At 40.0% G+C, this 26,736-nt stretch overlaps 1 protein-coding gene across 1 annotated transcript; it reads left to right on the top strand.

Annotated features, from left to right (window-relative positions):
- The first annotated feature begins 423 nt into the window (after positions 1-423).
- vsnl1a (visinin-like 1a) lies at positions 424-26,185 on the top strand. The gene is made up of 3 exons (XM_014993586.2): positions 424-591; positions 23,644-23,859; positions 24,195-26,185. Exons 1-3 carry the CDS (start codon positions 430-432, stop codon positions 24,390-24,392), a joined length of 576 nt encoding a protein of 191 aa, XP_014849072.1. The 5' UTR covers positions 424-429; the 3' UTR covers positions 24,393-26,185.
- Positions 26,186-26,736: the final 551 nt, after the last annotated feature.

Raw genomic sequence — 26,736 nt, forward strand, 5'->3', positions numbered from 1 at the left:
TGACAAAATGTGCTCAGGTGGCTTGGCAAAAGTACTGTGAACATAACCCAGAAACTCTGCTACGAACCAGTTCAAAGAAAGTACAAAAACAAACAAATGAGGACCAGCATCTGCTCCAAGGCAGAAGCAGAAACTGAACGCTGTGATGCAGTAAGGCCTAATTTACACCGTGTGACATTCAGCCATTCTGCCTCGTAACGCACTTCATTTGTTTAAAGCGTATTTTTAGCGCTCTTGAGAAATCTCTGCTTGCAGCTTTGATGAATCGCTCTCCCAAAAACCTCGTACAGTAGCGCGGACTGTTAGCTCTTGGTCTTGCACAACATTTGGATAATGCCTAACCTCAACCCTCTCTGTGTGTGTGTGTGTCTCTGTGTGTTTTTCCTGGGGCCTTCCCTTCTGTTTTTTTTGCTTTCCAGGGAAAAAAAAATGGGGAAACAGAACAGCAAGCTGACCCCTGAAGTGATGGAGGACCTGGTGAAGAACACGGAGTTCAACGAGCATGAGCTGAAGCAGTGGTACAAGGGATTCCTGAAGGACTGCCCCACCGGCCGGCTAAACCTGGAGGAGTTCCAGCAGCTCTACGTCAAGGTGTGGCTCCGCTCGATCCGTCACGCCTCGCTTTGCCTGCGTCCGCTATGGCTCGCCGCAGAAGTGCCAAATTTGTGTTGCGTTTTAAACCCAGAGGGAGGAAAGCAAAAACAATTTATTGAAGAAGAGATTTGACTGGACTCTTGGTCTAGACAAGCAGTTCTTCAAAGAATCTCAAACTGGTTTGAGTGTCAGAGATAAGAGAGTTGTGGCGAGGATAAGAAGCAGTAGATGAATTGCGTGTTGAATCGAAAGGCTTGTAGTTGCAGGATGGCGTTTATAGCATAGAAGACTGCCAGCAGCTGGAGTGGGACGGCTGAGATGGCTTGTATGAAGATGAGGAGTGAAAAGGATGAAAGAGTGAGTGGTGGAGCTGGGAACTCTGACCACAACTTGTCTAAACTCGCTGTGTTTCCAATACAGGTGTGAGCAAAACTTTGTCAATATTCTGCTAATATTATAAAAACATAGTTTTGAAATCGTGGTATTTCCACTAAGTAAGAAACGGAATTAAAGTCACGCTTGGATAAGTTTGTTCATGCTGTCAGTCATTGAAAAACATGTTGCGCCATCATCCTCCTACCACTTCCTGTCGTCTTCTTCGTCTTTTCTGCCAGTAGTAACCTCCAGTTATAGATCATATGACTCGTGCGATACGAAGAAGGTGTTGCTGTTGCAGTTTTTGTGAAAACTACAAACTTCGATATGGTTGAAAAGCCATCTCATCCATGCGCAAAACTTTTTTATTGAAAAACTTTTTAATTGCTGTGTTTCAAATTCTGAAATTGTGGAATTTTGTGGTTGATAGAAACGCAGCCACTGACTCCCATATAATTGTGCAAATTTGAATTACAAAAATAATTTTGCTTGATGGAAACATGCTAGTTTCAAAAAAAAAAAAATTTTTCGAGTAAAGTTTTTGAGCTAGGATGACATGGTTTTTCAGTCGTATCAGTTTTAATGTATTTTGCAAAACTGGAACAGAAATTCTTTTTTCACATCTTGCGAGTTAAGTGATCAACAACCAGATGCTGCTGCTGGTGGAAACAATGAAGAAGACGATGAAAGGAAGTAGTTGGCGCGGCATGTTTTTGACATATCGCGTGAACAAATTTATTTATGTGTGATTTTAATTGCGTTTCATATTTAATGGAAACACAGCCTGTGTTGAAGAATGGCTTTGATAGATTAAATGTAAACATTGGTTTGAAAATATGGCGAATATTATTGTTTATTGCAATAATTACTGGGACAATTTATAAGAATTGGTATTGTGACAGGCCTTGTGACCAGCAGGAAGTCTGTAATCGGTGCTCTTCTACTTGTACGGAATAAATTATTAAATGGCCGCTGATCGTATACAGTGATTTAGATGACTACTGAAGTTAATTTGTTTTAACAGATTACTAGGAGTTGCAGAAGTTATTTTCTAGAACTACTTGCTCTCACATTAAAGCTTTAAACACTTTCATAACTTGTTTTTGCACAGCTGGTTTTTGGAAGTGTTAGTTAGGGTCACATGAATCACCACAGCAACCAGTGTTATCACTCTTCATGCATGCCTGCTTTTAACCTGCCCCCCCCCTCTCTCTCTCTCCATGCTTCCACTCGCCCCCTCCTGTATCTGGGCAGAAATCCAACAGAGTCTGAAATCAGAGGCACTCGAACGATCATGCTCCTATGCCAATATGCATCGTACCGTATCTTATTACCTCTTATGAAGCGGTGGGAAATTATTCTGTGGTTTATTCATTTACACACACAGAAGGAGGAGAATCCTGTTCACTAAGATGACATAGGAATTAGACTAATATTAGGAAAAGCAGCCATGCGTGCAGCTATAGATTTACGCTGTAGGTGTTTACACATCTGGGACTAAGACTGCTGCCAAATATAAATAATGTGGTTATTATTCTTTCCTCCTGGCTAAAAGGATTATCACACCTGGGATCTTGTGTACCTGAATTTACTCTTTCACAGTCTAAAAGTACATTTGCATGCCAGGCATGTCTTTGAAAACCTGTATGCTATTGAAGGTAGCCTAGAGTTGACTTTGATCCACCTTTTGATTCTAAAAAACAAAACACTTAGAAAAGTGTAATAGGTTCGACAAAAGAGATCGATATTTTTATTTTTGTGATACAAGAATCAATACGCCTGCATTAGAAATTGATTTGATTGATAATATAAGGCTCTTAGATCCTGGCTTTGGAACCTTGTGGCTTCCTAAAGGGTTGCTAAACCCATGAATGACAAGACAATTTAAACATGTAGTCTGAAAAGAACTCTAAAACTGCAACTTTTATAAAATGTAAGTTTTTTACATATTTTTCTAAAACTGTCACCATGTTGTGACAGAATGTTATGAGACAGATGATGTCTGAAAAGATTGAGCTCCTTCACCTCCTCACTGAGCCAATATTGCCATCTGAAGAAATGCATCGCTCCTGACCAAAATCATCCAATCAGAAGCAGGAGGAGGGTCTTAGCGCTGTCAATCAAGCTTATGTACTCACTGATGGCGGAGAAGCAACTCAGGAAAACCATTCAAGGATAATTTTGTTTACAGGGACTTCAAAATTCATTTTATTTGTTGTTTATTTTTCGTGGATATTTAACACGTCTTCCAGTTCCAGTGTTAAATGTTTATTAGAATTTAAAGTTTATTGGTCTTTGACTACGTGTTCTTGCTTTATTATACCAATATCATTATAGCACTTGAAAATGGTAACAAAATCACAATATTATCATTTCTAGCAATAACTTCTGGGACAGTTTATTTTCCAGCAAAAATTTGTTATTGTGGCAGCCCTAGACATTATATATATATATCAGTAAATATTTGTGGCCTGTAAGTCCAGGAAGGAAACATCCAGAATCACCCGTTATTTTAAAAAATATTTTTTATTTTTAGCATCTTGTGCTTTATGTTTGAACTTCCTGAGAGTCCTCAAGGAAGAAAGCACTCACAGTAGTGTAAGAATGAGCATTAATCTTTTATCAGTGGGGCTGGGAAATGCATCGTTGCCGGAGGGGGGGTCTACCATTGCATAACACACACTTATGCATCCAGGTCACTTCTACTAAATGGCAACTTTTTTAACCCTAACTTTCTACATCTGCTCACTACCAGTCGTTAAGAAAACTGTCAATAAGTCAGTCATTATTAGAAGATGTATCAGTCAACCACCAGCAGAATGTTTGAATCTGAGTCAGTATTTACTTTATAATTATGATAAATAGCACTTTTAGCAAACTGAAAATCCTTTTAATTTCTATTCAAATAGGAAAAGTGGAAGAAAAATCATAAAAGAAGCAACACAGTTCAAATCTAGAGGGCTGAGGGTACCACCTATTTTTTGATTGCAGCTCATTTTGATGTTTCTAGGCAACAATATATCAGTGATAGGGCTTTTAAAAATCTAAATAGCCAATAAATGGAAGAAGAAGAAGAAGAAGAAGAAGAAGAAGAAGAAGAAGAAAGTTTGACTGCGACCTCACATCAGTGAGACAGATTCCTGTGAAGAGTGACTGTGTGTGTGTGGAGTTGGCAGTGGGAGAGGTGGGAGTGTGGGGGGGTCATATGTTTAGTGGGAGAAAGTAAGAAGCAGAAAAAGGGGCAGAGGTGAGAAAAACTAAGCAAGTGAAGGAAAGTGTGGTTAAATTATTTATTAGTCATTAGAGCCACTGGAGTCAGAGAGCAGAGTGATGGCAAATGTAGAAATGAGAGCAAAGACACTTCCTGGATGAATATCTACAGACCATCCACCGGTGACCAGAAGCTTACTACGCCGTGTTAGGTTGTAGATAGAAAAATAAAATAAAGGAGCAGTACATTTCTGCCAAAAGAATTTAGAAATTTTGAGATTAATTTTTTGACTTTTTGGGAATTTTATGAGTTTGACAAGATGAAAAATGTCTAAGTTTTTTTTAGAAAAACATCTAAGATTAATCTTAAAAATTTTTGAGATTTTTTTTTGCTTTGATTTTTAAAACTTGAAATTTCCAAGTTTTTTCTGGAAAACATTTGAGATTAATCTTCATATTTTGCTTTTTAGATTTTTTTCTCTTTTTTTTTTCAATTTTTCAAACTGAAATTTCCACATTTTTTCTAGAAAATTTCTGGGATTTCTGTCAACATTTCAGATTGTTTTCTAGCAAATTTTTTACTTCTCAAACTCAGAAATTTCCAATTTGTCTTTAAAATTCTTCTGAGATTAATTTCAAAATTTCAGTTTCTTTCATGCAGATTTTCAACTTCTCAAAGTCTAAAATTTCCCAGCTCTTTCTAGACCATTTGTGGGATTAATACCAACATTTCAGATTTTCTTTTCTAGCTAATTTTTTGACTTTTCAAATTAAGAAATTTCTCAATGTTTTTCCAGAAAATTTCAGTTTTTTTTTTTTCTTAACAAATTTCCTAATTTTCAAGCTCAGAAATGTCCAATTTTTTTTTTCCCAGGCAGGGTGATAAACGGCAGCCTACCTGCAGTAAATGTAACTTTTCTGGGGATAAAAATAAAGCGGTAAAAGCAGGTGCAGCATGTCAGCTGGAAGTAATGGCCCTCTGTCTGAAGGCTTCCTTTGATGCGGTGCAACAAAACGTCACGTTTAGGCTTCAGTAGCTCCATGTGTCCCATCATATTCAGCATTTTAAAACAGAAATCCCATTTATTTTATGTATGCTGAGAATCAGTACCGATAATGTTCACAAATTACAGAAAGAACTCAAGCAGAGGACCAAAACAAAAAGAAAAACATGAGCACTTCAGAAAACCAGCAGTTAAAACACCCATTAGTTTGGTCAATTAAATGGAAATAGCACATTTAAATGCAAATTTCGTGGTTCAGAAGTCAGTCCTCAGCTTTAATTTTCCACTTAGAACATTTCAATATTTCAGTATGCCTGGCATAATCACCTAAAAGGTTCACCATTAGAAAAATAATGATAGGAGAAGTGCATTCCTCATTTAAACAGATAGTGGTGGAAACTAGAATGGAGGCAGAGGTGATGGATGAAGGGAAGCTTTAGCTCTAAACCGCCATTCATCAAAGCGTCTTGGATCAATGGCCTGTGGAGGGCAAGCCTGCTATGAAGGAGTTTGTCCTCGTTAGGCTTTATGGGATTTTGATTATTTTGTTTTACCACACGCCCAAAATGTGACATGAGTTTTCCTTACTTTACCTTGAAGAATTTCAAAATATCCTCCTGTTGTAGTTCATCTTAACTTTAAAAGTATTGTGCAGTGGTGGGACTCAATGAAAATTTTTCATGGAGTTAATTTCTGAGTCTGTAACTGATGAATTGAAGTTAGTTGCATTTTAGCCAAAAACTGTGTATCGACAAAACAAACATTTTCAATTCCAAAACCCTTTTTGCTGCTATGTTATTGAATGTGGTAGCACACGTTGCTGCTGACATAAACACAAACAGTTGACCAATATCAGGGATGAGAAATATTCAGAAATATTCAGGAAAACAAATGCATCTTGGGAAAATAACATACCTAGTCACAGTGCTATTTGACATGCTAATGGCTGGCTTTACCAAAGCAGGAGCACTATTTATTTTCCTTTGCGCTGATTGGCTGTACCTCCCAAGAGTAGAAATATGGAAGACTGTAAACATTAGCTTGTATAGTTAGTGGTAAGACAGGTTCTGCTGTGCGTATTGATGCATACTAAGGTACATTTTCTGTATGAACTATTAAAAAAAGGCAATTCTGAGAATTTTTGGAACGGGTCTCAAAAGTTACGTAACACAGTTGTTTGTGAATAGCGAAAAAACTCTGGGGTCGCGCTAACCTCCAATACCAGTCAATTAAACAAACTTAATAAGGGTCCTAGTCAAAGCAGCAAACCTAACTAACAGAAATTGGATAATAATATTTGGACTTTGGCCAACAGAAAGATGTTTTTCATGTTACCTCAGCAGTCAGTTTTGGGGCTGTTCGACACTCATAGTTTAGCACTGGTTAGCAAAATGTCTAAGTTGTTTTTACTTCTGTTAGAGAATCCAGTTGCCAGTTTCACTGACATTATTAGCTGAATCTTACCTCCAAAATCTAAAGGTTAAAGTTTGCTCAAAACGTTAGGTACGACGATGGTTGTTGGTAGTTTTTTTAAGAGCAAGTTCTCTGCTCACATTTCCTGACCACACAGTCTCCAAATCGTTAAAATGACCTGTTGCTCTTTCTGTTTCCCCTGTGGATCCCCACATTTAGCGGTGTGGCTGAGCTCAGACGGCGGCACAAAAATGGAAGTGAACCTTCCGAGTTAATTCACACACACCGTGTGAAACATCGCCCTGAAACTCAAGCCTCCTGTTGAGCATTGACGCCTGAGAAGCTGTAGGTGATTGGATTGAGGTATATCTTTAGTAGAAATGTTGTCCACCTTGTGATTGTTGGGTTTTAAGGGTTTTACTAGAGAACGGAATGAGTTTTGTTCCTCTGCACTGCTAAAAAGGCAATAGCTGTACCCCTAAGCCCAAAGTAAATACATGCGCTGGCCTGAATAAAGATGTATGGATGGATTCTGCTCCGATGCAAATCTAGCCGTGCCTACAGGCTTTTCGTTGTTTACGGGTATGGTATGAGCGCCCATCTCTCCGCACGCCTGCCTCCCGAGTGTGAGACTCCCCGCGGCCCGCAGACAGACTGACAGACAGATCACAGGAAGGTAAATGGAGCGACAGAGGGACACTGACATCATCTGGCCAACAACCACGTTTCTGCAAGGAAACATATGGGGCCTAATCACAGGAGACAAAGGGACAGACAGAAAAGACAGAGATGCGCTGTCACACTGACATGGAACATTAATTATGAAAGAGGACTCGTTTGGAAACTCTTTGTGCATCATTAGGACAGATGTCGCAGAAGGTGTTGGGGCCCCTGGGGGATCTGTTCAGTTTTACGGGAAATAGAACTTTTAAAGCATCCTCTTATTTGCTAACTGTGTCGCTAGACTCTCAGATTAGAGCTAAATAACATCCATGCTGCAGGATTGATATGAATATTTAAAGGCACTGATGCACTGGGTATCACTAATGGAATATGCAATGAAAAGAGACGAGGCGTGCATTGTGGGAAATTGGATTTATCAGCTCAGACGGCATCAGGTGATCTGGAGTTTATATCATTTTTAAGGTGTTTTGCTCAAACTTCAGACTTGGTTAATTAAAGCAGATATACACAAAAGGTTGATGAGTTCAACTGAAACAATACTTGGAAATGACTTAGGTTATTGCTATTTATTTTCGAAGATTGCAGTTTGCACTCGACACACAAACCTGTAGAATCCTTAATATTGTGGTGTTTTTTGTCTTTAATTTTTTTAAAATTATAGCTGTTTATTACACCATTATCATTATCATATTACCAATACAAAGCTACAAGAAAAAGTCCAAGAGAAGGTAGTTTTTCTCAGTTTTCTTCATCTAATTTCTTCCTTTTTTGACTTTGAGCTAATCAAGAAAGAGTTAATTTAAGGAAACCTGTAATGTCTAGCTAGCTAGTTCACAAGATAGACAGATACATAGATAGCTAGAGCTACCTGGCGAGATTGATAGACAGCTAGCGACATAGATAGGTAGCTAAGCTAGTGACATTGCTAGCTAGCTAACAAGATAGATAGATAGATAAATATCTATCCATCTATCTATCTATCTATCTATGATAGATAGATAATAGATAATAAAATATTATTTGGCTCACATCTAACAAGCTCAATCTTTCTATCTAGAAAGATTGAGCTTGTTAGATGTGAGCCAAATAATATTTTCACTGGATTTTATTTTGGAATCAATCAATATATAATGGAATATCAGAGTAAATGGGCTTTAGAGGTTTGTGCATACCTGAGATTTTAGATTGTAGTTACAAAATGTAAAAACCATGTATAATTTTACTTCTAAGCCATTTGTCTTGGCCTGTGGGATACAATCCCATTAAAATACTGCAGTTTGTAGTTGTGGGGTGGTAAAGTGTGAAAAGGCTGAATGGATATTGTAAGACTAGAAAAAATGTTGAGCTATTATGAATGCAACAACATTTAAAAAGGAGCCTCTGAAAGCCTCGATTATAAACATTCTTCCTCTGATTTACCCTTCTGACTGTTATCAGCCTCTGTGTCACTTCCTTACATTTCCCGTCTTTCAATTCCACACTCTGCCTCGTCTCTTTTTCCTCTTCTGCCCAAGTAAGCTCATGGCTGGCATGCTCTAAAAATAGCTTTTGTCATCTCTGAAGCTGATGCCATTCTCCATCGTTGCCACAACTCAGGCACACACACACACGCGCGCGCACACGCAGCACTGAAGACTGAAGAATTGCTTCTGAAAGGCAAGAAACTGAATATTTTCTATTGACTTTAGAGGAAAGAAAATATTTGTGATGTGCACAAGCCTACTAATATAGCATCAAGCCTCCCTCTGTTGCTGTTTGAACACGTAGAAAACTAAAGGAGACAAATTGAATAAATTCTGGACTAAATAGGAATTTGCAATGTTTACAGAGTACACAGGGAGGAGAATCTGACTCCGAATCAGTAGTCTGTCATTTTCCCATCATGAATATTCTCTGGTCTCTCAGACTGGATAATGGGTGTTAATTACTGAGCACCGCTGAGTTAGAGGTTGTAGATGAGATGGCCTCAAAATGGGCTGTAACAGTGAACAGGGACACTCAAATGCAATCAGAGACAGACAGAAAGAGAGAGTTACATCGAAAAGACAGGATTGAAACTTTGAGACAAAGAGGAAGCCAAAAGGCCAGATGTTGGATTCATCAAAATGAATAGCTTTGAACCCTGTCGCGCTCTGCAGACTCTGGAAAGTGCCTCCCTGTGGGCTGCAACGGCGTGATTCAATTATTCAGCAAGTTTCAGGGAGGCTCACGTCTGTCATGTGAGTGTGTTCAGATGGACGAACTTTTTTAGGTTTTGCTCTCAGGGGAAATAGCCCTGTTGGCACATTCGATTGTCCATCATGACTCAGCAGAGAGTAGAGCTATCAGTTGCGCTAATCGGGCTTGGGAACTAGTTGGTAGTGGCAAGAATGATTTTCAAGCAGTTAGCATACATTCTGGTCAGCCGTCCGCCACCCCATGAGAGCGGGACCTCTGAGCTTGTGTTAGTGGAGATAGTAAGAATAAACCTTGTTATAATATCTGACCATTTAGAAATTAATCAAAATATGCCACATTGTGCTGAAACAGTATTTCCTGTTGCTACAGATTTTTGCTTTTTTGTCACAAAATGTCTCAGATGTTCTTGCAACTTCTAGCTTCTCCCACCAGATGTAGACATAAACAAGTATTTTAAACTTTGAAATTAACCTTCAACTTCTCTACTTGAGTTCAACACCTCACAATCCTGCGCTGCATCACAATCTAATGCTTCTGTCTTCATCTTTAATCATTTGTTTCTCAGCTCAGTTTAAAGCCGAGCTTTCCATGGGCTGCTCCGTTGGAATGATCCGTGATAATTGCATGTAATACCTCCCACACTTTTGCTAAGCCTTGAGCACCATTTAAGTTTGATGGTGTGGGTGAATAATCTGTTCAGATCTCACTTTTTCCTCCTCCTCCATTGTGGACTGCTTGTTCGTTCGCGTCACAACAGAGTGAGCTGCGACCGATTCCCTTTTTCTAATGGGAGACTTCCGGCGGGTCGACATCCTTATGCATGCTTTCCAAATGCAATTCCCTGATTTAATTCAAAGAAATGTTGTTGTGTACTCTTCTTAGCATGCTATTATCTGCATCAGCTTCCGCTGATCAACATACTGATTGATTTTGCAGATTAGACGAACGCTGTAGGATTACACGATGTCTCCGTTCTGTGGCCTCCCACGGACTGGACAGCTGCTGCCGCTGACTTTGCTATGGATGAACCAGCACTAGCTCCACAATCTCTTTTTGCGCTTTACAGCCGAGGTAGATCAGGGGCATAAGTTTCAATTTCCGATTCTGTTGAACGACATTTCACACAATCATGATACGTAATGTAACAAGTACAGAGCGAAAAGGATGAGAACGTAGCTATAGTAGCTCCTAATAGCATATAGTGATACATAATCCACAATAACAGATTTTGCTGGATGATAAATTGCCCCAGAAAGTTAACAAAAATGCTGTTGTTTTGAGACTTTTCAAATAATGTAATCATTCGGCTCGGCACGTCTGTCGGCACGTCTGTCATCGCAGTGGAGGATGGCTTTTGACAGACTCTGTCAACAACCATCCTTGTCAATAAACTTATGAAGTTTACGGGCAATTTCCGGTAAACTTCATAACATCCAGCTGGTGCATTATACACGTCACAGCCAAACATTATCGATTAGGTAAAATTTAAAACTTCAACAGCATCCATGTCTCCAGCAAGCAATCATTTCTCAATACCCTGGAGTCCAGATCCTCTGGACGAAGCAAAGTGTATCGGGGGCTGGTTTTTACTAGCCTAGAGGGACAGGATATGAGACATCTTGATGGCGTGTGCTCCTGGTAAAACGTAATACAGTGACAATGGGAACACGCAAACATTTGCATGCAGTCTTATAGATGAAACCTCTTGGATGCATGCAGAGACGCAGAAAGGATTGAGCAGTCATGATTAATAAATCCATGCCAAAGAGATTCGATGATTCATGTGAAATGAAGGCACAACGTGAGTAACGAACCATCGTGTGGACACCCCAAGAAACAGAGGCTGCGTGTTGTGTTTTGTCCTGTGGTATTTCCTCACCGTCTCCCTTCCTCACACTCCTACTTCTCGCTCTCACCTCCCTTCCCTCACTTCTTTCTTTCCTTCTTTCCCTCTTTATTTCTTTGTTTCTTCTTGTCTTCCGCCTCTCTTTTGGCCCAGGCTATGCTGGAGGGGCTCACAGGCCTGATATCAGCTTTTTAAATAGGCCGTTTCAAACCGCGCGAGCTGCTGCCGTCTTTATCTGCCAAGCGCTCAAGAGACGAGCCGTTCCGGACACACCGCTGGTGAGGGGAGATAAGCAAGCTGCTCGTCCTCTGTTGTTCTGCCTCGCTTTGATTTGCGTCACTAAGACAGAGGGGTAGTCCTCAGGTCTACCTGCCAAACCCGACAGCCCAGCCGTGATTCATTTTCTGCTTGCTGTCATCTTTGGCATCTTTTTTTCTTACTGATTTAGATCTCAGTCTGAAGCGGAAACAACTAGAAATAAGTTGTTGATTATTTTAAATCAGCTTTTAGCACTAAATATAAAATTCTGTATCAGAATAAACAGTTCTCCACATTGTCCCATGTACAAATTAGTTATATTTACTTCTCCGTTGCTTATTCTCTCCCGCATGCCCGCCGCAACTGCTCTCTTCCCCATCCCCACACATGAAGGAAGATTTCATACTCAACGCTGCCATCTGCTGGTGATTGGACACTTACACTTTTCACACATGGTTATTGCCAGCAGATGGGCGTTTTGTAACCACAGATGACCGGGGTCAAAGAGGGAGGCAGACCAAATTCCTATTAAATCTCAAGCTGAGTGACCAGCAGCTTTTCAGGAATCAGTGGTTCAGGCTCAATCCCATGTTCCGCAGTACAACACTGATGTCCAGGCGCTTATCTCCAGGCACTGAAAGCATATAATCAGTTATTTTTGGGGGGCTCCTTATACAGAATGTGGTGTCAGAAGTGGGGCTTTATATTTGCTATGTTTGACATGTGGAATAAATGTAGAAATTATTATCATCAAATAATATCTAAGAGGAAGTACTCTAAATCCAACCATCCCCTCATCTCAGATTACAATGTCTTAGAAAAGGGAGGGATGAGCCTTGTTGCTTATGAAATTTTAATCTGCAGGGCTCCATAAGAGTATTAGGTACAGTTTGAGTCTGAGTCAGCGTGAAAGGCAGTGTACGTATTTTACATTTTAATTTGCACTTCAACTTTTTTTGCACATGTTCACACTAATATAGGATAACAACTAAATGCAGACACAATACAGCTGCCACTGCCAAGGCTTGATGCAGCAGGTCACCTCCATGACCAGAAACAAACCCCACAATGTTTAGTGATTTATAGTAAATTAATGCTTAAAAGAGCTTTTCCACCAAACCTGTTCTTTGTGCTTCAAACCTCCGGCCTTTGACTATGAAAAAAGCAGCGCTACTCCAGCACCAGTTTCCTGTTGGACCTTTTTTTCAGCTGCTAATCAAACTGTGTAGTTTCGTTTCTTTCAAGAGAAACAAAAAGGAAAATGGTAAAAATTAATTTACCAGATTTACTGGTGGATCTAAAAAAAAAAAGAGAAGAAATGAATGCGTCAAAAAAATTAATACATTGAAATCTATGTAACAAAGCAAAATTAATATATAATATGTATTAACCAGTGTTGTAGTACTAGAGATCTTTCTTGGTCTCGAGACCATTTTTTGATGGTCTCGGTCTCGTCTTGGACTCGACCGCATTTGGTCTCGGTCTTGGGCGCTTAGGACTCGGCATTTTATTTCAAGACCAGTCGAGACCGTAACTGTGAAAATATCACTAAGCGTACAGCATACTATCCAGTTTATTTCTTAAAATCTTTGTTTTCAGTGGATGCAAAACGTACCGATTAAAATCCGACCAATAACGTGACTTGCCAATTACGTGTTTCTGTTTCTCTCCCCTACCCCCCACCTTTCGCTCGCACGCAGCGCTCTGAGACATGCGCAGTGGTTTTCTCTCAGCGGCAGAAGATGTCTAATCGTCAGTAATAGAATAGCGCTGCATAAATCATAAGAAATCCGATGGCCACAGCTAACTCAGCAGCGCTTCGCTTTCACAGACGGTGGGGACTGTCATGGGGTGTGGTTGGTGGTGGTGAGAATGAACGCTGACGACCCAGGTAGTGATGAAGATGATGATGAATTTAATAAAGAGAGCTCAAACACAGTCCATAACAGGCGGCACGGCAGTTAGCACAAGGCAACTGAAAGAGAGGACTGAAAACGAGAGCTGAACCAACACAGGTCGTTACAGTTCGACTGTGGTGGCAAGCAGACAAATGACATACGACGTATGACAAGGATCCGACAAGAGACAAAGACAACAGGTGGACTTAAATACATATGAGGGTAATCAGGTAACTAGACACACCCGGGAAGCAATCAACGAGAAAGACGCAGAAACAACAGAGACTCAGGACAGAAACTGAACACAGAAAAACCTTAAAATAAATACACAGAAACACGGATCATGACAGGGACAACGTCTAACTTTTTTCGTCACTCAGAAAAGAAGCTCATTAAAGGTAAGCTCCGTTGACGTGATGTTAGCAAAGCTATCTGTATATAGAGACACATAAGCATTTGTGATGAAAAAAAGTCACTCACTGTGCTGAATTATTCTGCAGAGATGTTGACTGACTTGTCGCAAATATGGGACAACGCTGTGTCCAAAAGTCTGCAATATATTGATGCGACATTCAGGAACAGTACGATTCAAATGCTCGTTTCTTTACTTATTAGATAGGACTGGAGTTTCACTGAGAGCCGTTGTTCTATCAGATTACCATACATCAGAATAGCATACATGCAGTGAGTACCAGGCCTGCGCATTAAGAAGTCTGACCGTCAGAGGAGTTGTCAGTTCACCATATGCAACAAGTTATGATGAAAATAAGTCATTAAATTGTTTTCAATGATAACTTTATATATATACATGCGTTGTCGTGGTTTCAAAGTGTATTTAAAGCAAGGTCTGGCTGCAACTGCAGTCAACTACAACACACGCCTGTGTAAAACTTATTAACCTACTTAACCGCTAAGTCAGGATGCCATACAACTGTTTAGTAAAGTGTATGATGATCTACATCATGATTCTATTTTGCTAATTAAATAAAATTATATGGTAATGATGTGTCTGACAGATATAGCTGTGAGTTTGTGCTAAGCGTATGACGATCTGACAGCGTATGCTGACCTGACAGAACACTCTTCTTTGTTCTTGTAATCCTCTGCGTACACTGCAGTAGCTATCATTATTTTATTTAATTATGTACATTGATATTTTTTTAATTAACAAATAAATAAAACACAAGAACGAAAGCGCACACAGAGCATGCACATTGCTCTTTGATTGTTTTCGTTCAAAGTGGCAGCTGTAATGGTAGTCTGCCATGGTGTCAGACTACCTGGCTTCATGTAGCGGGAGAGCGGGTGAGAACAGTCATGGTCAGGGCATTACCTCAATTGCTATGTATAATGGTGCAGACAGTGGTGGTTTCTGACATGAGCAACATGGACAAACACCCAGGGCGTTATCTTTTTAGGGATGGCACAAGACCACCGCAGATCGTAGCACAGAGATGGAAGCAAAGCAGGAGAAAGAGTTTGTTCTGCTTTTAATATTGGTTAAATTTATTAAGTATTTAATATCTAGGTGTTTTTATGGAAATATGGATCTTTCAGATCAATTTGAGAAGGAATTTTGATCATATTTCACATTTTATCGTATCATGTAGTGTGGGGCACTGGTCTTGGTCTTGACTCGGTCTCAACTTCCCTCGGTCTTGGTCTTGTCTTGGTCTCGGGTTAGGTGGTCTTGACCACAACACTGGTATTAACATATTGCTTTTCCCCAACAATACATTCTCAAGTGGGTTTGTCTGAAACCTTTTACTGTTTGGATATATCCAAAACATCGGTGTTGTCTCAAGTGTATCTTGTTGAAATTAGCAAAAATACTTATACAAGCTCCTTCTTCCAGGTTGTAGCAGGAATGTCTGGATAAGTTGCCTTCCTCGCTCAATTCTAAGTGTGTAGTGTTACTATTTTCAAGTGTTCAACAATTATTCCCTGCTGTAAACCATAATGGATTGAGTAGTAAAGGGAAAAGACCTGAATGGTACAATTATCTCATCTCAGAACTGTGTGCGTGTCGTTTCTCTCGTTTTATTTCTTTTATGCGTTCTGAATGATGTGCGTCAGACTTTTATCTCATTGTGCATGTTTACTGTACACTGTTTAAAAAGAATACAACATTTCTATCAATGAGAAATTTCCTCACGGACAAAGAGCGGCTAAGTTGTGCTGCTTTGGTGATAATCACATCATGACAGACACCCAAGCGAAAGTAACAAGAGGATGATTAAAAACGTATTTTCCAGGGCAAAAGGGGATTTGCGTGCGTGCGTGCGTGTGTGTGTGTACCAGTGCAGACCCTACAGGCTTGGAAGCAGCCGCTGCTACAGATTTGCGCTGGCTCAGTTTCTGACGCCTTTTGGCTCGTCATTGCGGGTTTATGTAAGAGCTGACGCAGACAGACACTGTAAATGTGTCCCTGCCATGGATTATACGCATTTTCCCTCTTTCCCTCTCCCCTTCACCCTCCCCTCCCGCCATGCCCCTGCATTCTGCTCAATAAAGCAGCATCTACGGAGTGCTCTTGACGAAGCAGTGTAAACACCCATATGCACAGACAGCTCGCCCTGTCAGGAACAGCGGTGTATTTCTGTAACAGGCTGCATTTTATCTGACAATATTGGAAAAAGGGTGCATGAAACATAAGGCGTTATTTACACTGCTCTTCGCCTTCGCGGTGGGAATATGTCAGTTCAACCTGCGGATGTTTGCTGTGAGGAAAAATAATGCTGTTGCTTTGTATTGTAGGAATTGAATATTAAACTTTGCCTCGATGTATTTTATTTGGATTTTATGTGAGAGGCAAACATAAAGTGGTACATTTTTGTGAAATGGAAAGAAACACTTATTTTGCCAATACAACTCTAAAAAAAGTGTCTTCCATTCCATCAATTTGTCTTCCTCTTTTAATCTAAAATTTCTGAATAAATCCCAGGTAAAACAATTGCCATATTTTCTGGATCATAAGTCATGTTGGAGTATGAAATGTCTAAAGCTGGCATGCTTTAGACAGCTTTCAGATTGTTGAACATCAATCTGAAATTGGAAAAATATGACTCAACAAACCTACCAAGACACGGCCATACACCTCAACTGCAAATGGAGCACTGAGCAGAAAACCCCATTTACCATAAATTGGTGCAAATTGGATTTATAAAAATAAAATTGTTTAATGGAAACAAGGTGATTTTGAAAAAACATGTTATTTGTTCAAATATTTTCACGTTAGGATGAGGTGGTTTTTCAGCCGTATCAAAATTGGTCTATGGCAAAACTGCAATGGAAACACATTTTACATCATCTCGGTTTATGTACAGCAATAGCAGCAATGCTTGTGTCACTCCAATGCCTCAATAAGTCGTCAAAGTCTCCTCTGAAAGCTAATGGTATCGCTAGGTATCCCATCACCACCATGACTTTGACTCATCATGTAAACAAACTTATTCACCTTTGATTTTAAATTAATTTCGTATTTAAAGGAAACACCACAGTTGTGAATTGTATTTTTCGACATTAGCAGAACATCAAAAAAGTTTTGCGCACATTAGTAATGGACACTCTGCAAGAGAGGCACCCAAACTCTGGCTTTTCTTCAAAAATCTGTCTTTCATTGAAAAGCGGCAAGTAGAAAGCTTGCCACTGTGATTTGGAATCGCATTCAATCTGAATGACCTTGATATATTCTACAAAAATGTGTAGAAACTTGTGTCTTTAGTTGAGCAAAGCCCTTAAAAACATAGGCTCACAAGACTGGGAGCAGTACCTTCAGAGGAAGATGATTCTACAAAGTATTGACTCAGTTGGGTGAATACAAACGCATGCAACAGTTATTTGTAAAAAAAAAAAAAATTGGAAGAGTTTCGTTTTCCTTCCAGTTCTAACATGTGCTTAGTGCTGAACTACTTCAAGCAGTCCCAGTAAAACACAAAGATGTCTGTGGTTGCACTGTGACAAAATGTTATGGATATACCTATTTAGTAATAGCATATTGCTTTTCTATTGTGCAGCATTTATGTTTTTGTCAGTGTCGTGCGGTCAGGGGAGGCAGGTGAGGCTCATCATGGAAAAATAATATATAATGATAAAACCATTTATATTGCTATTTTCACCCTGTGGTTTGTACTATAAAGTATCTATTTTTTACTTTGCTTAACCAATTCTGATTATTTTTGTCTTCAAAATCGCTGGATTTTCGCATTTTCCCATTCAAAAGCTCAGAAGCGAAGCCGGTGAGGCAGCAGCGAGCTGAGCCTCACCTGGGATTGCGCAACCTCTCGCTAACTGCGCTGGCTGCCATTCTATGGGGGCAAGTTCGTCCTGTCTGGACGCCGGTAATAAAATGGCTAAAAAACATTTAATATATGGACTGATTTTCCATAATTTCGCGTATGTATATAATGTACAGTGTTTTTTTTGTCACCAGCTGTGTGTATCGTGTTTTGTGTGCGGAGGAGCGATCAGAAATGGCAGAAAACAGACTCCAGATGAGGCAGACAGTTCTCTTGCTTCATGGCAGGGGGCGCTCATGATCCCAGACATTGTGACTGCACAACTGTAGAGTAAGACACAGTGAGCTAGCCATGGAGCTAGCCATACAGTAAATAAGTAAAGTACAGCGATATATTTGTTTTCTCCTCTCTTCCGACGTCAACATGAAAGACTACATTTCTACACTTAAACAGTTTTCTAAAGTGGATTTTTAATTGAAGCAAGAGATAATAACTAAAGGAAGAACAACACTGGAGCTGAAAGTTTTGCTTCGAGACAGTTTGATGATTCTCAAACGGAGTAGAAAAGACATGCCGAGGATAGACTTGGCTTTGGATGAACGGATATTTTTGTGCAGAATTAGCGGTGCATGGATTTCATTGATAGATAAAGGTAAGACAGCAATGAGATATTTTTTTATTTATGAAATGTGCGTTTTGTGGGCAGTTTGTATGTCTAAATGATTCAGTAAAGTAGAAGCGGTAGCTAATCTACCACAACATTTATTTATTAATTAAACATTAATCCTAAAACATACTACAACAACCGACTAAATGTTCTGTTCTGTGTGCAAAATAAATTCTTGAATGTTTTTTGGTGTTAAATCCTGAAACATGAAGTGGCATTGTTGTCAGTTGCTATGGCAACGAGTCTGCGTAGCTTGACGAATACAGATCACTTTGCTGTGGATATAGCACGAAATCAATACCTACATTTCTAAGTTTCACTGAGTTAACGCGGCTATGGATGACATGTAAAAGGTTAGTCTTTTTGCCCTCCAGCGTTGTATGCCTGCGCGAAATTTCCGTACGTCCAATAACATGCATGGTGTCTAAGTCATAAATCAGTGCCTCACCAGCAATGAACCTCACCGCACGTCACTGGTTTTTGTGGCCAGTAAACGGTTAATAGCAGACAGCCCGTTTCCTATTTGGCACCACTCCTGCAACCATTTATCCGCTGGCTGAATGATATTGAACCATCCATTTAGTTTGGAAAGATAGCGGAGAGAGGGCATGCAATGTGTGGGGCTTGTCTGACCGTGTGTCTGCACACACTCGTGGTGTCTGCACGCACATGGAGGCAGCAGGTGGAACGACATGGACAGGGACAGGATAGGGGCTCAATCTGTGAGCCTAAATCAGGAGCGTGGAATTGACATGGCGGCAGTCCAGAAAAGACATTATAGTTCACTGACTGCATGGGTGATCACGTATAAGGTCGCCCTGATTGGCTGTCTGGCAGCTTGTTGAGCTTCTGGCCTGCTGACTTTGTTATGTAAAGTAACAAAAGCATTTATTTTTATGTATTAATAATTTGCTTTTTTATGTATTTCCCTGTCTTTACATGTTAAGATTACATTTATATTGTTATCAGATCATCTTTTCATAAGAATGGTTAAAATCATTTGTATTTAAAAAAAAATAAATTTAGAAAACTAATTTGATGTAAGACTTTTGCGTTCTTTTGGTTAAAAGTACAATAAATGCTGTAGCTAATTTACATGATCAAGACATCTTTTGTCTTAAAGTTCTTAACATTATATTGGAATTGTGGTGCTAATAGTGGCAGCATCCAGGAGTAGCTAGGCTACGTTAGCTCTGATTTGATCTTTCATGTTTTATAGTTAACTTGTTGCATGTTTGGATAATTGTTCCCTCTGGTTTGGAATCCTGAGCAGCTGAAAGTTTTTTTTTTCTTTGTTTCAGACAGTTGTTATAATTCATAACCATAGCAACAAAGTAATCTCTTAGTCTAGATAGATCAAGAGAGGGGGAAAAGCTGATGAGCAATAGATGCCCCAAGTTGGCCAGTTGAACATTGACGACCCCTGATGTCAAAATTCTGACTCGGAAAGTTGGAGGCTTGTCTTCAGCTCTGATCTGACAAACAAATATGGCTGCCACTGTAATTAAAGTAAGTGTTAGCAGAAAACCATTTCCTTCTGATGGTTTAAATCTCGTTGGATCAGGTACTGTGGAGCTCATGTCAGAACATTTGCTAAGGTGATTGAACGTTCTAGATGTGGAGAAACACTTTCGGTTTGTTTGGCTGACTACTGTCAATTAGCAAATCATAACTGTTCTGCGAATTAAAACTGGAACACAGTTAAACTTTGAGATTCAACTTTTAAGGTAAATGGAACACCCCATTTCTCAAAACAAGACATCAAGACATTTGAATTCCTCAAAATTCAAATGTCTTGATGTTGGAGGTACTCCTAAATAAGTCGGTGCATTTAGGCCTAAAGAGCTGGTACTTCAGTGAATGCCGGCATTATGATGCCAGGTCTTCACGTACCTATAGAAGTGTTACAGTTACACTATTTAATGTTGAAGTATCTGCAACAAGTAAAGATTTTACTTGCTGCCCCAAAAAAGTGGGGGCACAAGAGTGGTGGCTGTGTCCCAGAAGTCTTTTCCCAATGGGATGTTCCCAAATCAGCTCAGTGACTCTCAGCTCCTTTTTTTACCTCAACGTACCATTTCAAGGAACATTGATCCCATTCCACCCTAGTTGGTATTTCAACTAGATACCAAGATGCCTAAAACCTCTGATGAAGGGGAAAGACTGATCCCCAACCTGAGTTTTGTTCAGGTTGAGAATCTTTGGCTCATCCTCCACCCTTTGTAAACCAGCTGTTCTGAGATGCCATCAAGAGGAGTATGTCGTCCTGAGAAAGTGCAGGAAATGTTAAGTGTACCATTACATAACCGATCGATCTGATACTCAACATAATACAATCAGAAAAGTACCTCATATTTGTCAGTGGGTGGGATGTTGCCTATAAATAAGCATAAATGAGAGAGCGAGAACCAAAGGGAGTCATAACAAGGACTTGAAATAACTCATCGCTTTCAGAGTCACAAATAACTCTTTTGGTTCTTAGATAACAGTAATCCAGTTAAACACAGTTCCCAAACTGAAACGGCATCTCTTGAGTGGGAAATATGCCCTCCTCACTTAAATCACAACCCACACACTCATCTCTTGAAGCCTTTAAGCCATCACTAAGTCAGCTCAAGTGTTTAGCTCGACTTTCAAATGCAGATTTGGGAGGGTAGACTATGGAGATGGGCGTGAAAGAATTGGCTTTTACGCAGATACGTTTTAATCAACCCCCCCCCCCCCCCCCCGAGTCATTTGTCGCCATGATGGACTTGAGGGTTTAGGCTGTAGCAATAATCTAATCCATGGGAAAACTTGTGTCCTCTGTCTGTACCCTCCTTCCTCCACCCACGATGGCTTTTGGATCAATGCCAACTTGCAGGCTGACTATAAAGGCTTTAATGTTCCAGTTAACTGCTGTTTGTTTTGGGGTGTGTGTATGAGAGTGTGAGGAGATTGGATGTTAAAGCAAATATTAGTTTGACAGAATATGCTTTGCCTGCCCTCTCAATGACACACACAAACATGCTGAATGACATTAGCCATTGCTACACCCCGCCTCCTTGCATCTGGCGGTCTTGTTCCCTCCTAGAGTGGACAGAAGCAGTCTGGCATTTAGCCTGTCCTTTGATGGCCCGATCCAAACCACCACATTAAACAGCCATGAAAGCAAACAGGGGCCAGATGAGCAGAGGACAGAGACTTTCTGGAAGCATTAACGACCCAATATCCCTGGCTGTTCATTTGAAACTACATCAGTTTAGTCAGTAAAGGGAAGTTGCGTGCCATGTTGTGTTTTTGTCTTTTTACTGTCCCCGTTCCGATCCTTTCTGCATCTTTCCATAGTTGTCCATCCATTTGCTCCTCCTGGGTGGATTAATGAACCGATGTGGAGTCCGTACCGAAGATTGCGCCTGTAGGAAGGAAGCCACATTGCATTTCTTCAGAGTGTCTTGTGTATTCTGGTGGCTTCCCGCTCAGTCCCAAAGGGGTTTTCTTGCTAAGATTAGTTTGGTCTTATTAGACTGAACTTGGATCAGCGAGCTGCGAAGCTTCTTATAATACTTGCTCCGTCACACTCGCTTTAGTTGGCTCCTCCGTCATTTCTTCAGTGCCCTCGCTCCTCTTGTCTCTCCTCATCACTTTGCCATCCAGCACTGCCTCCCCCACATTTTCCCTCCCCTACTGATGGTTTGGTTTGCTGCAGTAGGAGAAAGTTGCATGGATAATTCGCTCATCTGCAACGGGCGGTGTCTCATTGAAGATGAGCGGTTTTGCATCTGTTTGAAACTGCCTAAGCCCCTTCAGCCTTGTCTTCCTCCCTTCTCTGGGATTCTTTCTTCTGAGTGTTTTCAGTTATCTCCAGCCCTCCATACTTCTCTGCTGGGGTGCCATTTCTGCCCTCATTTCTCAACCCGCCTGTTGTGACACCACACAATCTGTCAATGCTGTCGTTTTTACTTTGGGGAGAAGAGATGGAAGTGTCGTCTTTGCCTTTTTTCTCTGTGATTGGACTACTACAAACATAGGGAAGGACATGGTGTGGCATAGTGATTTGGAAGCTATTGTTGGGTTTTTTCCAATGATAAAGGCAATAGATGCTGGTAAATCTATTTTGCCAGTCATTGGCACACAAGAAACCAATTATTGAACATAATATTTACTATTCTTGTTGAGAAAACATTTGTACAATAGCTTTACAACAACTCACCTACTAAGTAGCTAGTGTGTTTGGTCACATATTACCAAGATAATTTTGAAAAGCAATTCAAAATTAGGCCTGACACGATAACAAATTTTCCTGAGCGATAAATAGTCCTAGAAGTTATTGCGATAAACAATAATATTGTTGTTTTGATACCATTTTCAAGTAATATAATGGAAATGACATAATAACTCAAAAACACATTCTGAAAGAGCAATAAACTTTAAATTCTAAAGAACATTTAACACTGGAACTGGAAGACATTTTAAATATAAACAACAACAACAAAAAACAAAATGGAAACAACAAATAAAGCTAATTACAAAGTCTCTGTAAACAAAATTGTCCTTCAAAAAAATTGGCTAGTTGAGACCAGCCCGACTTTTGTCATCCAGTTTTTGGTAGAAATAGACAAAAGAGAAAAGGAGAAAAATAATAAATTATGCAAATGGGAAGAAGCAATCAGGAAGTAGCAGCACAACATAAAAAAAATGTTTCTTGAAGCATATCTCTCTTCATATTTTCTGTCTTCTCCTGATGAAGGCCGAAGCAGCCGACCCTGATTTGTCTGCGTAAGACCTGTGAGAGCAGCCTCAGTCAGCTCAGATTGCCCATTGACTTTTTTTACAGGAGCGGTCAAGTGTTAGGTTATATCTAATGAATCGCTCAGCTTCACAGCATTTATAGTTAGCAGCTGAGCTGGGGCTCAGGGCTCTTTCACAGTCACTGTATTAACCTCTGACCCCATGTTCACAGTGCCGACATGCACTGATTGCACGGATAGCAGCACAAAGAGAAAATCTATTTATTTTTTTTTGCCAGCAATGAAACACGGTGAGCAGATCTACATGAAATATCTTTAAAAATTCTACTTAACTTTACACTTATCGCCACGAACAAACTGGAAGTCGTTATAAACCTTTTAAAGAGACAGCAGTGTAGGCGGTGGTGCTACCTGATACACGACTACAAAGATTTCTGCAAATATGTGCTCAGTAATATATCTAGAAATCCAGAACTGTTTGAAAAAATATAAGATGCTTGTACCAAATATGTCAAAAATGTATATTTTTTTTCCTGTTTCGTTACCAGTTCTTCCCTTACGGCGACGCGTCCAAGTTCGCCCAGCACGCTTTCAGGACCTTCGACAAAAACGGCGACGGCACCATCGACTTCAGAGAGTTCATCTGCGCGCTGTCCATCACATCGCGAGGCAGCTTCGAGCAGAAACTCAACTGGGCCTTCAACATGTACGACTTGGACGGAGATGGCAAAATCACACGGGTGGAGATGCTGGAGATCATCGAGGTATCCCTGCACGAAAGAACCCAAAAACTCTGTCACATCTTAAACTGAGTTCACACACCACCTGTTCTGGACAGGATATCGGTGCGCTACAGGATCTGGGGATGTTTTACTTGCAAAGATAAATAACTTGCTGGTTCTGCTAAAAAAGTGGAACCTTAAATGGTTGAATCTGAAAGAAAACAAAGTAACAAATTATAACTACAAATCCAATCTGCCAGATGTGTAAAATAATTTTGAACTTTCCTCTTTCTCGGGGTGACATGTTAGTTTTATCCACGTAGGTTCACCAACCCTCTTTCTTTTTGCTTCTTTGCTTTTTCTTTTCCTCCTGGCAGGCGATCTACAAAATGGTCGGCACAGTGATCATGATGAAAATGAACGAAGACGGCCTGACGCCCGAGCAGAGGGTGGACAAGATCTTCTCCAAGATGGATAAGAACAACGACGACCAGATCACGCTGGAGGAGTTCAAAGAGGCGGCCAAGAGCGACCCGTCCATCGTACTACTGCTGCAGTGCGACCTCCAGAAATAGGCCGGGACGCGGCAGAGAGAGCGCCCCCACCAGCCGCCACGGACTGCACAGAAAGAATTTCATGTTCCATTCAGTTTGCAGCTATTTCCACTGAAAAAAAAGAGAAAAAATTATATGCTTGGACTACCTTTCAATGGATCTGCTTCTTGTGTTTGAAACACTCGTGTGCATGAGAATGTTATTTGCTATGAAACAAAAACATCGACACACAGCGGTGTGCAGGTGCACACCAACGCCGCAAAACCAACACCTGCAAACACACACACACGCCCACACACATCTCTACATATAAACAACTTGCACAAATAACTATATATATATATGAAGAAATATAAATATGAATATATATTACAATTATTTATAGATCAACTGCCAAAATGTGAAGTGTGCAAAAGTATTTTCCATTCAGTTACATTCTACCAGAGCTTGCGCATCATGTGATGTGCTGACGTTGAATTTGCCGCTACTCTATTTATTGTTCCGAGTTTACTGATGCTAGCTGTGCGTGATTCACCAAACCTATCAACCGAACCGAACTCCTACAATGGCGTACCTTCTTCCAGTACCCCCACCCGTCTTTTCAAATATTAGCTCTAGACGAGGCGGATTGGCCCGAGTTTTCCCACCGAAACGAGCCTGTACCGTCCACCAATACAGTCAATGTTGTTCATTTGCATGCCTTTAGGTTCTGCCTTAAAAGTCGAATTTCCATCCGGTGATTGAAGACAGAAAGCCTTATCAACGCGACGCAGTGACTCTTGAGGAGAGACAGTTTTTTTTTTTTTTTTTTTTTTTTTTTTTCAAAATAAATCAGCCTGCTGTGAGTCCTCCTATGAGTATTCTTGTACGGGTTGTAAGCTCTGTGGTCCGTTGAGACCTTTTCTTTGGATTGCTTTTAACTGTGGGAGCATGTTTCCTTGTAGATTAGATGTGCTATATGTTGCTAAGACCTAAATATCTCGTGCCCGATGTGCATTTGAGCACATTTATCTCGTTACAAGTTGGCCGACGCCGAGTGATGAGGACTGTCGTTTTGGACGAGAGCTAAACTAGCAGAACTCCGAGGTACACCCAATGAAGGCGACTGATTTAGGATTGAACCGGCTGGAGTTATATTAGGAAAACTACTCTGATTCAACTCTCTACTTATTTGTCTCATTTAGTTCATTTTGGCTCACAGGTTGCATATCGTTACAAGGAATTAAGAGTCTTTGAGTATTAAAGTAACCCAGAGGTGAGGTGTTTGTGGTGTTCCTAGAGGACAGCTCTTAAGGTCAAGATTTTCTGTTCAGTAGGTTTTTACAACTTGCCCTCTTCGGCCTCTCAAAGTATTTCTCTTTTACCAATCAGTCTGATTTTTGTATGTTTTTTACTCCCTTTGTTTCATATGTTCTACACATCGAAGTCCAGTGAAGTAGTACCTCCCAACGGTGACATGACTAACTTTGCTTGGCCCCAGTATATTCCAGACTTTATGTATTTATTTAGTGGGATGACAGAAGAAAGAAGCAGATTTGGCAATAAAGATTTATCATGTTAGTCCATCTTCATCCCTTCAGCAGTGTGGATTGTAACCCTGGTAAAGTGTCTAATCTGAACATTTTAGGCCTGATGATGTTTCTAACTACGACCCTGTTACTGCTGAGAGGATACCAAGTCAAAGGAATGGCAACAGTGTAAAAAACAAAACAAAAAAAAAGCTATTCTTTTGTAGCATGTATTGTGTCCCTGAAGACATGGCTGCACTACTCCCTGTGTTGTGATTTAATCTAATAAAATAAACTCTATGGGCAGTTGTCTGGTCTGATAACTCAACCAACCATCCTTTCAACCAACATTCACGGCTGAAATATTTGGAATTTCCAGGAATGGAAAAATGTGGAAAAATGTTTGATTTTTCCAGAATTTATCCATTTCTTACATGAGAAAAGCCTAGTAATGCTTAATAAATTCAACAGTTTCTACTTTGATTTATTGATTTTGTATGAACACTTATTCAGAAATTAAAAAAAAAAGTTCATTTTATGATTTACTTTGTAGACATCCTTAAATTTCGATTGAACTGCAACCGTTTCTTAAACTGGATCTAAAACGCCAAACTAGCAATAAAGCTGTTATTTTTTTTGAAGTCCAAGTGTCTCTAGAATTTGAACAAAAATGATTTATATACTGCAAAAATACCACATTTTTTTTGTCGTTGGTGGACCTGTTGCTAATAAAATGTAACTATTCAAGAAGTACAGAAATATTTTACACTCAAATAGACATTAACAAATGCTAAATAAATTCCAAGCGAGCATTAGCTCAACGCTACTGTAAGCTACTTTGAACATGAAATAGATAT

This window comes from Poecilia mexicana, unplaced genomic scaffold (assembly GCF_051168715.1).
Source record: "Poecilia mexicana isolate PSO_F unplaced genomic scaffold, ASM5116871v1 scaffold_21, whole genome shotgun sequence".
Classification (NCBI taxonomy): domain Eukaryota; kingdom Metazoa; phylum Chordata; class Actinopteri; order Cyprinodontiformes; family Poeciliidae; genus Poecilia; species Poecilia mexicana.